This window comes from Dipodomys ordii, unplaced genomic scaffold (genome assembly GCF_000151885.1).
Source record: "Dipodomys ordii isolate 6190 unplaced genomic scaffold, Dord_2.0 Scaffold22, whole genome shotgun sequence".
Lineage (NCBI taxonomy): Eukaryota > Metazoa > Chordata > Mammalia > Rodentia > Heteromyidae > Dipodomys > Dipodomys ordii.
This window is the reverse complement of record NW_012267238.1, coordinates 14,151,412-14,162,857: the sequence shown is the minus strand read 5'-3', so window position 1 is coordinate 14,162,857 and position 11,446 is coordinate 14,151,412. Positions and strand designations below refer to the sequence as shown.

General features: G+C 40.9%; 1 protein-coding gene across 1 annotated transcript in view; it reads right to left on the bottom strand.

The window, feature by feature from the left end:
- Ccdc83 (coiled-coil domain containing 83) overlaps window positions 1–9,952 on the bottom strand; it is a 38,768-nt gene extending 28,816 nt beyond the window's left edge. Inside the window, exons 1-3 of the mRNA XM_013014054.1 lie at window positions 9,861–9,952; window positions 5,799–5,883; window positions 2,038–2,200 (exon numbers count right to left, since the gene is read on the bottom strand). Coding sequence (XP_012869508.1) covers window positions 2,038–2,200; window positions 5,799–5,883; window positions 9,861–9,952 — 340 coding nt within the window. The remainder of the gene's footprint in view (window positions 1–2,037; window positions 2,201–5,798; window positions 5,884–9,860) is intronic.
- Window positions 9,953–11,446: the final 1,494 nt, after the last annotated feature.

The following is an 11,446-nucleotide window of genomic DNA, read 5'->3' as shown; positions in this document are numbered from 1 at the left end:
AGGGGGAAAACAATGGAGGGGGTAACAATGTTCAAGAGGAAGTGTACTCATTACCTTACTCATGTAACTGTAGCCCTCTGTATAGTATCTTTACAATAAAATAAAAATAAAAGAGGTGTAAATATGAGCCTATCAACAATATATACTTGGCTAGAAACACACAAATTCATATAGTCTTGTGATAGCTTCATAAGGGTCTTTTTTTTTTGGTCAGTCATGGGGCTTAAACTCCAGGCCTGAGCTTCAGCTCAAGGCTAGTGCTCTACCACTTTGAGCCACAGTACCACTTCCAGTTTTTTGGTGGTTAACTGGAGATAAGAGTCTCACAAGTTTTCTGGCTTTGAACCATGATCCTCAGATCTTAGCCCCCAGTAGCTAGGATTACAGATGTGAGCCACTGGTGCCTGGCTAAGGGTTCTATTTTGTACAACATATTAGATCATGTTTTCTTTACCATAGTGTAAATTAGAACTTTTGTCTCTGAGCAAAAGTGATTTAAATTCATTTTTGTAAAGAAATAATTATTACCATTTTTGTGTGTGTGTGTTTGTGTGTGAACTCAGGAACTCCAAATCTTGCTCAGTTTTCACACTCAAAGATGGCACTCTAACACCTGGGCCACAACTCCACTCCCAGTTTTTCTGGTAGTTAATTGGAGGTTAATCACCAAATTAATTGGAGTGACACTCCAAATGAATTGGAGTCACATACTTTTCTGCCTGGGTTAGTTTCAAACTACATCCCAAATAGCTAGGATTACAGGTGTAAGCCACCAACAAGTGCATAGATTAAAAGAAATTTGATTCAGTCATCTAAAATTCACTGTTTGGCTTTCCCTTTTGTGCAAAGTAGCATATGACAATCACAATAATGTGTCTTCTCCCACTCCCCCACTTTGTAAAACTTTAGAGTAAAATAAGTACTCACAATATGTACAAATATTGAACTGTTTCTAGTATATAACTTTTAGTCTGCCTTTATTAAGATGCACTTGCACTTTCGTTTTAGGACTGATTAGAATGTTGCTGAATTATTTGAATGGGAGCATTAATAGAGCCAAGCACTATGAACTTAATGGCTCTTTGGTTCACCAGCTTTGAGAGTTCCCTGAGAACAAGACCATACTTTGGTCATCTCTGTAAAGGCAGCCCTTAGCAATTAGTTGGTGCTCAGTAAATGTTTACTAAATGAATCATTCTTGTTGGGTTGGAGAGATGTTGTTCAGCCCAAAGGTCTAAAAAAATGCCTATGTCATTCACAACTATTCTCCTAGCTACTTTGGAGGCTTAGATCTGATGACTGAAGTTTGAAACCAGTCTTGGCAGGAAAATGCCTGAAATTCTTATCCATGATTAACCAGGAAAAAGCCAGAAGTAGAGCTGTGGCTCAAGTGCTAGAGTGCCAGCCTTGAGCTAAGGTCTGGTGCCCAGGCCCTGAGTTTAAACCCCAGTACCAACACACACACACACACACACACACACACACACACACACACACACACAACTTAGGCAGGCCCAACTTGCCCCAGTTACCATAGTTTTCCTAAGAAAAACTATGTCTGGGGTGTTTCATGCAGCACCTCTAGCATAATTTCTCTCTGTCCTCCAAACTTCCTCTTCCCATCTCTAATCACTTTTCCCATCCAAACAAGAATGTGGGGGCTAGTTCCCTTAGAGAGATGGGGGGAAGGTTCCATGATTACAATCACCTTATTACTCCCAAATCTACACTAAGGCTAAAGGCAAAGAAACCACTAAATAATAGTCTCTCGCAGAAAAGAACCAGTCCCCATGAAAAGCAGATGGATTTCAGCTGTGCTCCCCTCCCTGCCCTCACTCCTCCTCACTTGGCTCCGCTGCTTGCTTGCTTATTTCCTTCCCTGCCATTTAACTACCTGTGCTTGTGGTGGTGATGCCATCAAATGAAACACACCCACAGCCACTCTGAACACATGGGCAGACAGAAGTGTTCATACATGCCAGAGCCAACAGATCCAACTTCTATCAGAATTTTCCTTCTTTTTTTTTTTTCACTCACCTTTCAGGTATTTTTCTTGGTCTCTTTCAAACTGCCATTTCTCCTTCATTGCTTCTTCCACATCCTCCCTTGTTACAACCGGCAATCTGCCGGCCTTCTCCTCCGTCAGCTCCTTCAGGACATTCCTCAAGTGCCAGAGCTGCTCCTCCTTCAAGCGCCCGTTCTGCCACAAAAGCCCGAGGGTGAACATGGGCTAAACTCCACACGCCACTTCCACAGCTCATCACATAAATGACAGGACAATATCATATCCAAGAGCTATTGATGTGAGAACCACCCACCAGGCATGATGTTACCTATTAAAGTGGTTCTATGAACTTATCCCATTTCTAGTGACTATACAAGCGAAATGTCCAAGTCCGTTTTATCAACGCTGTTCTCTAACATGAACCAGGCTGCTGTATTCTGGGCCCTGAGATTATATCAGTCAACAAAACTGAAAAAGTGCTGCTTTTGGAGAACTTACATTTTTTTTTTTAAAAAAAACTTTTCTCACAAATTACTTTAACTGTCTTTTAAAGGTTTTTTTTTTATGGTTACTATTCAAGACTCCACATTTAAATTATAGACTCTTCCAAATTTCTAAACTACTTATTTAACCAACACGAAGTTAATTAATCCAATGTAAACCGGCCCTAAAATAAATACTAAATTGAGTTCTTCACAATGAGGTAAAGGACACCAAAGAGTAACAACATAGGCATATCTGAAAGCCAGATAATGGTTATTTATTTTTTATTTTTTCCCTATCTTATTGAAAAGACAACTGCATAGGGAAGTGATTACCAATCTATGGTTGTGGACGTGGAAGATAAAAAGTGTATTTTATATGATAACACTACAAATGAAGAAGGAAGGAGTGAGACAAAAGTTTTGTATGTTATTGAAATTAGGTTGGTACTAATGTAAACTAGACTATTGGCCAGACTATTCCTTGAAATTATCAAGGAAAAGACTAAGAAAATAACTTAAAAGGGGGCTGGGAAGGTGGCTCAGTGGTAGAGTGCTTGCCTTGCATGCTTGAGGCCCTGGGTTCGATTCTTCAGCACCACATAAGCAGAAAAAAAAAGCTGGAATTGGTACGGGTGGCTCAAGTGGTAGAGCGCTAGCCTTGAGCTGACAGCGCCCAGGCCCAGAGTTCAGGCCCCACGACCGGAGCCCCCCCCCCCAAAAAAAGAATATAACTTAAAAATACAATAAAAGAAATAACAGAGTTAAAACAGTACAAAATAATGCCAGGTACCAGAGGCCCACGCCTGTAATCCTAGCTACTCAGGAGGCTGAGATCTGAGGATTGCTGTTCCAAGTCAAACTGGGCAGTAAAGTCCATGAGATTCTAATCTTCAATTTAACCACCCAAATCCCAGAGGTGGAACTATGGCTCATGCCTTGATCACAAACGCTCAGGGAGAGTACCCAGGCCCTGGCTGGCATAAAACAACCACAACAAAACAAAAAAAACAAAAACAAAAACAAGAAAAGAAAGAAATATTCTTCCCATATGTAATTAGTTAAGATAGAGTTAGACTAGATTAGATTATGGTGGGCCCTAAAACCAATGATGGGTACCTTTTTATTAGAAACAGTATGAAAAAAAAAAGAAACAGTATGAAGAGCTGCTAGAATGCCTGCTTAGCATGCATGAGGCCTTGGTTTATTAAAAAAATATTGTAAAAATGCTGTACAGAGGGCTTACAGTTACATGAGTAAGGTAATGAATTCATTTCCTATCGAGTGTTGTTACCTCCTCCTTTGTTTCCCCTCTCCCCAACTCCTCCCCACTCCCAAGTTGTAAAGTTCATTTTCAACTCATTGTTATAGGGTCAACCTATATTCTATTTCAGCATTTTGTTACTTCCCTTCCCTTCCCCAAACCAGAAAAATGTATCTACAAGATTCAGGGCACAGGAATCAAATACAGTGACAACAGGGGTTATACCATGGGGGAAGAACATACAAAAGAAACAAAAAAAATCACATGGTACATTATAAGCACATTAAAAACAGCATCAAGAAAGATAAAATCACTTGTCTTTCTAGAGGCCTTGGTTTTGATCCCCAGTCTCTCTCTCTCTCTCTCTCTCACACACACACACACATACACACACACGTGCGCACGTGCATGCACTTGAAAAACAGATGCACAAGAAAAATGGCATTGCTTGGATTATAAACAACTCAGTAGAAGACTCAGTGTTTAGAAGCCATGTAATGCTAAGGAGTGATGAAAACACCAGAAACGAGGAGACACGATGACTTCTGTCTGAATGATTTCAAAAGGAACCAGTCTTGCCTCCAATGTGCCAACAGTTAGATTTTTGAGCTCTGGCTACCTAAACTACGAGAAAATAAATTTCTGTTATTTTAGGGCAGAGAGCTTGCCATATGCTGTTATGGCAGCCCAAGGAAGTAATCCATAACCTAACAACAGAACCCCAAAATACATCAAGCCAACCCCTCTCACCACCTAGTAGCAATTGAAGGACTTCCCACATATGCTTCAGGTGTCAATGAAGGCCAAGTAAGGAACCGAAAGCACTGTCTATCACCAGGCAGAGTAACAAGGTGACCAACTAATGTGCATAAAAACTAGGTAAAATAGAAGGTCATAAATAAGATCCAGAGGTTACAATACAATATAATATAAACATGTCCAGGTTTCAACTCATCATACCAACAGTCAAGATCTTCAGATGAATGAAAAGGGATACTCTTATGATGTCAAGGCCCAAGTCCCTGATAGGTTACAATTACTTGACAAAGTTAAAGCAGCTATGAAAAAACTACTCCATGGACAATGATCAACATGCTTGAAACAAACAAAACACAGAAAGCATCAGGTGCTGTGGCTCACCCCTATAATCCTAGCTGCTTAGGAGGCTGAGATCTAAAAATCATGCCCAGGCAGGAAAGTCCAGAAGACCCTTACCTCCAATTAACCACAAAAAGCTGGAAGTGGCACTCAAGTGGTAGAGTGCTAGCCTTGAGTAAAAAACCTCAGGGACAGTTCCTAGGCTCCCAGAGAAAGAGGTAGAGAGGAGGAAGGAGGAAAGGGGGAGTTGCTGGGGGGGGCAGGGGGGAAGAGGGGAAAAGGGAGAGAGAGGGAGTGAGAGAGGGACAGAGAATCTGCAAAAGAATAGCACATGCAAAGAAAAACACAATGAAAACTTTGTGTGTGTGTGTGTGTGTGTGTGTGTGTAGTAACTGAAAGAAATAGCTAACAATAACAAGTTGAATGGAAGGGCCAGAGGAAAGAATGAGTGACCTGGAAGATTGAACAAAGGAAGATTGAACAATAATAAGTAAAATGGAAGGGCCAGGGGAAAGAATGTGTGACATGGAAGATTGAACTAGTGAAGACTGAACAAGTGAAACTTAATGAGAGAGAGAGGAGAGAGAGAGACTTGAATAGAAGTTTTGGCTGGGAAGGTGGCTCAGTGGTCTGTCTCCTTCCTTCCTTCCTTTTTTTTTGGCCAGTTCTGGAGCTTGAACTCAGGGCCTCAAGTTCTCCCTTGGCTTCTTTGCTCAAGACTCGTGCTCTACTACTTGAACTGTCCTTTCACTTCAGGACTTTAGCTAGTTAATTGGAACTAAAAGAGTCTCTCAGATTTAGCTGCCTTGTGTTGAACTATGAACTTTAGGTCTCAGCTTCCTGAATAGCTAGGAATACAGGTGTGAGCCACCTGTGCCCAGCTACAATGTGCAGTTTTTAAAAGCATGTATCTACATGTTTAATGACTAAAAATACATTTTTTACTCACCCTTTCATGATTCTTTTGGTTCTTTTCTCTAAGCTTCTTTATTTGAAATATCAGTCGCTCTACTGTATTTTCCTTTATTTCACGTCTGAGAATAAACAAAGATGTATTACAATTATTTCGCTTAGAAAAAGTTAAGACAAAAATTAAAAATTAAACTAAATTGTTTGAATTCAATTAAACTACTAACTGTATTCCAATAGCCCTTTTTTTTGGGGGGGGAGGTCTGGTTGTGGGGCCTGGGCACTGTCCCTCAGCTCTTCAGCTCAAGGCTAGCGCTCTACCACTTGAGCCATAGCGCCACTTCTGGCTTTTTTCTTTTTGATTATGTGGTGCTGAGGAATTGAACCCAGGGCCTCAGGCATGCAAGGCAAGCGCTCTACCACTGAGCCACCTTCCCAGCCCCAACCCATTTTTTTATAAGAACCTTTTGTAAGAGAATTTGTGTCTTTGAATATATTTAATTCATTGAAAAATATGTTAGACAACTTCCAGCTTCTGGCTCTTTGCTGGTTAACTGGAAATAATAGTCTCATAGACTTTCCAGCCCTGGCTGGCTTTGAGCCAAGATCCTTACATTTCAGCCTCCTAAGTAGCTAGGATTACAGGCATGAGCCACTGACAAATTTGTATTCTTAGCAGAGAGAAAAACAAGGTTCTTTCCTTCTACATGATGAGGAATCACAAAAACAAAGCAAGCAAATCCTTTTGTACCAAAAACTGTATTTGAATAATATGAAACTTAGACGTAGTCTGTCTTTCCGCTAACTGCCTAAGGGTACTTACCCTCTTTAGATCTTGTCTTACTGCTCTAAACAAGATGAAAGGAGTTCTGTGATTTCTTTTCTGAAGTTTCAACTGACCATTGTTCCCTTCATCCAGAAGGACATGGGTTCTGAGTAATGTGTAGTATTGTGTGGGGGCATTTAGACACAGTTTAGAGTAAGACCATCACCATCCTTGCACAGCTTACAGACCATGACAAGGGAAGCACATAAACATCTGACTCACACATGGTGATTAATACTACGGGGGAAAACATCAGATCCTGAGAACAGTACATGGAAGAGGCTATGACAGCAGTGGACTCCACACAGATTTAAAAAATAAACCGATAGTAATTAAAAACCATATTTTCTTATTTAATTAAAGCTTAGGCACATAATGAGTGGGAAGGGATGCCTTCTCTTTCATTGTGTGTGTGTATGCTGCCAGGGACGCCTGGCTTCTTTGGTGAGATAAGATCCCACTAACTCCTCCTCACCCCCCTTCACCCCAGCCTTAAGCCACAATCCTCCAATCTCTCCCTTACAAGTAGCTAGGATTAAGGTGTGCACCTGGATTTAGTCCAGCCTCGTTGGGAAGAGAAAATTAAGTAATGGTAACATTTTCTGGGGAAAAAATAAAGCCTATGCAAACATGCGCAAATATAATCTCGGCAATTACACATAGCAGAGGAATCCCAGGTGTGTTGCCTGCCCTGGTTGAGACAAGACTTTGGGCAGCTTTAATAGACAGGCTCTCAGGCTGTGCCCACATGCCTTCCTTGGTGATGACTGAGAGTATGATGAGCCAGCAGGAGACCACACGTAGTCCCAACCCCAGGTACTGCATGGGATAGATTTACACTGAAAATGGTACTGGAATTAAAATTTAATTGGATATCTTGTATTTTTTGTTACCTCTGCCAACCTCATACTTAAAGCCCATCACTGCTGCACTCAGAGCATTTAGGAAAAGATGGTTCAGAGCTTTGTCTTTTGTCCATTTGGCCGTGAGCAGTTCACTATGACTGGAGTCAGCAGACGTTGGGGAATTCTGGGAGGCCCTCTTGTGGAGCTTGTGGAAATTGCACGTGTAGCTTAGAGGGGTCTGTCTCTGGAATTCACTTCCAGCTTTCTAGGAGTCATGCAGAGGTGGATTTACCAGGAAGCTTTGGAGCTTCAAAAATCTACCTCTTAGCACTATATGGAATTCCATTGTTACCATTTTTTTTTTGTTGGTCGTGGGGTTCCAACTCTGGGCCTGGGCGCTGTCCCTCAGCTCTTCAGCTCAAGGTGAGCGCTCTACCGCTTGAGCCACAGCACCACTTCTGGTTTTCTGGTGGTTTATTGGAGATAGGAGTCTCACGGACTTTCCTGCTCGGGCTGGCTTTGAACCTTGATCCTCAGATCTCAGCCTCCTGAGTAGCTAGGATTACAGGCAGGAGCCACCGGCGCCCGGCTCCATTGTTATCATTCTTTATAGCCTTTCATATCTCCCCACAGGTGCCTTAGTATCCAAGTGTGCCCATGGTATCCTGAGTGGTGAAGCAACTGGTGTGTATATACACCCATGTATTAAAATGGGTTGAAAAGGATATAGCACTATTCTAAAGCACTATGCTATTAAAATGTTGGTAATCCATTAATTGTTACTAGTGTGACACCCTCGTACCCCTTCCTTTCCTGTATGAATATTATGTTGAAATTTTGAGGAAGGAAAACAAATTTGAGAAGTGGAGGTATGGCTCAGGTAGTAGAGTACCAGCCATAAGTGAATAAATGCTAAGCAAGGGATGCCCTGAGTTTATGCCCCAGTACTAAACAAACAAAAAAAAAGAAAACAAATTTGAATTTCTAACAAAATTTATACTTTTATCTGTGTGTGTGTGTGTGTGTGTGTGTGTGTGTGTGTGTGTGTGTGTGTTGTGTGTTTATTGGTACTGAGGCTTGAACCTTAGGCCTAGGCCCTGTGGATTCCCTTAGCTTTTCCTCTCAAGGCTCTTATTCTACTCCTCGAGCTCCACTTCCACCTCTGGCTTTTTGCTGGTTAATTGGAGATAGGTGTCTAATGGATTTTTCTGCTCATGCTGGCTTTAAACTGCGATCCTCAGATTCCATTCTTCTGAGCAGCTAGAATTCAGGTGCTGTGAGCTACTAGTGCCCAGCTGCATGTGTTCTTGCTTCTTTGTTTTTCAATCTAGAACCATATCCAACCCTGTTCTGATATCTTTATTTACTTCCATTGTAGAAAGTTGAGGAGGAAACAAATAGAAATGAGAAAATTACAACTACAATTGCTTAGTGACCATCCCTTTATAGGTTTAGCATGGGCACAAAGACCAGGACATTATGTATGTGGAATTAGCAGATCAAAGGGGAGGATTTCTTTGCTATTACTATTAATGCCAATGTTTTCAGAATGTTTGAACAATTTATGTTCACCAGTGATTTTTTTTTGCCGGTCATGGGCCCTGAACTCTGGGCCTGGATGCTGTCCCTCAGCAATTTAGCTCAAGGCTAGCGCTCTACCACTTGGGCCACAGTACCACTTCCAGCGTTTTCTGCTTATGTGGTGCTGAGGAATCAAACCCAGGGCCTCATGCTTCCAAGGCAAGTACCCTACCACTGAGCCACTTTCCTAGCCCCTCACCAGTGATTTTTTTTTAAATACCTGTTTCATGGAATTTTGCACAGCGATTAGAAAGAATAATATCTCATTTGCAGGGAAATGGATAGACATAGAACCAATCATGTTAAGTGAGGTAAGCCAAGCTTAGAGAGACAAATGTCACCTGTTTCGCTCATATAGGGAAGCTAGACCTAAAATACACAGGGACATGATAAATTATACTGGTCTCTAGGCATTCATACACAGTGAGATCAAAGGAGGAAACTCTTAGGAGAGGAACATAACATCACATAGAATAATACGTATTGAATGTACCTGTTTTGAGGTAGGTATTTCACCATTGCATGTGAGTACTTAAAAATATTTCCTGTATCTATAAACAAAGCAAGATCACTTTATTTTCATGAATGTAATTTTGCTCTGGCAAGATCTAACAATATTTTCTCAAGAAAGAAATCTGAGGTCACACTATATATCAGGCTTTCTAGGTATTAGAGATATAAAAAATTGTAAATGAGAAAAATAAAAGACACAACTGTACAATTTAGTCTCCAACCTGCTTCCATTTTCTTGGCAATAGTTGGATGGACTATTTTCATTTGGTATCATAGAACTTCCAACAATGACTACAGTTACATCAGACAATTGTTAAATTTCAGAATACAAACTTACTGGTAGTCCAGAAGCGATTCAGTGGTGGACATTTTGTCACTCTTTGGTTGTGTAAGTATATCCTTTCTATTTGCTTTCCCCATACTCTCCATTCTTGTGGTTAGCTACTAATAAATATGCCTATATAAAAAAAGACATAGGAAAAGTGAATAAATTTTGTCCATCTAACGTTTGTTTACTCTAGGAACTTAAGGCTAAAAGGCAGAAGGAGACTATGTGGGAAGAGAAAAGAGACCAGTGGCAGGAATGTGGGGAGCAAGAAATGGGAGTAGATATGATTCATATACATATATAGAACACTCATGATAAAACCAATTAAAATATCAAAAAAAAAAGAGAGAAAGGAAAGAAAGTCTTTGTTACGCAGGAGTCTGAGATCTGAGGACTAAGTGGTTTAAAGATAATCTGGGCAGAAACATCCAAGACTCTTATCTCCAACTGCCCACCAAAAAGCAAGAAATGGAGGTGTAGCTAAAATGGTAGAGAGCTACCTTTGAGCAAAAAAGCTAAGCAAGAGTGTGAGGCCCTGAGTTTAACCCCAGTACTAGTGCACGCAGGTGTGCACGCACACACACACACAAACACACAGAAAAAGAAAAAAAAACTGGCTTTTCTGTGCCAACTGCTTCTTGTGGCCAGATCTAACATCAAGTGCAAGTCTGAAACATCAAGGATTATTTGGGTTCCTGAGTCCTGTGATTTCCATGTTTATTTTAGGTACAATGTCCCCTCTTCATCCCCACATCCATTCTTCCATCCAGAACTTTCTAAGACTCATTCTCTTTTGTATTTTGATACTTTATCCTTATCAAGCTCCTCTAAGAGCAAAAAAGTGACATTGATTTAAAATAAACACATTTTATTTCTCTATACTGTGTGGCAGGGTGCACAACACATGGTAACTACTCAATAAATACCAACTAATATTTTATCCTTTGTTTTTTGTTTTTGCCAGTCCTGGGGCTTGAACTCAGGGTCTGAGCACTGTCCCTGAGCTTCTTTTGGTCAAGGCTAGCACTCTACCACTTGAGCCACAGCACCACTTCCAGCTGTTTCTGTTTATGTGGTGCTGAGGAATCAACCCCAGGTCCTCATGCATATGAAGCAAGCACCCTACCACTGAGCCACCTTCCCAGCCCATTGACTAATATTTTAAAAATGAAAAATGGTATCACAAATTTTGTCTTTCTTTTGCTTTTGGTCACACAATTTTCTATAAGCATCAAGAAGCTTGGCTCTAAACAAATTGAAACTAGGCTCCAAAAGAATTAAATTTTGTCTGGGTTATTACAAAAGTAAATAAAAATACATTTTGAAAGTCTTTCACTTAGAAAGGGGTGATTCTGGGGCTTGAACAGCAGATTTGTTCTAGGCTAGTTTCGAACCCGGATCCTCAGATCTCAGCCTTCTGAGTAGCAAGGATTACAGACATGAGCCACCAGTGCCTGGCTTGAAGGAGCTTTCAAAGGTTAAGAGATTTACAAATGTGGGCTGGGAAGGTGGCTCAGTGGTAGAGCGCTTGCCTTGCATGCCTGAGGCCCTGGGTTCGATTCCTCAGCACCACATAAGCAAAAAGAAAAAAGCCG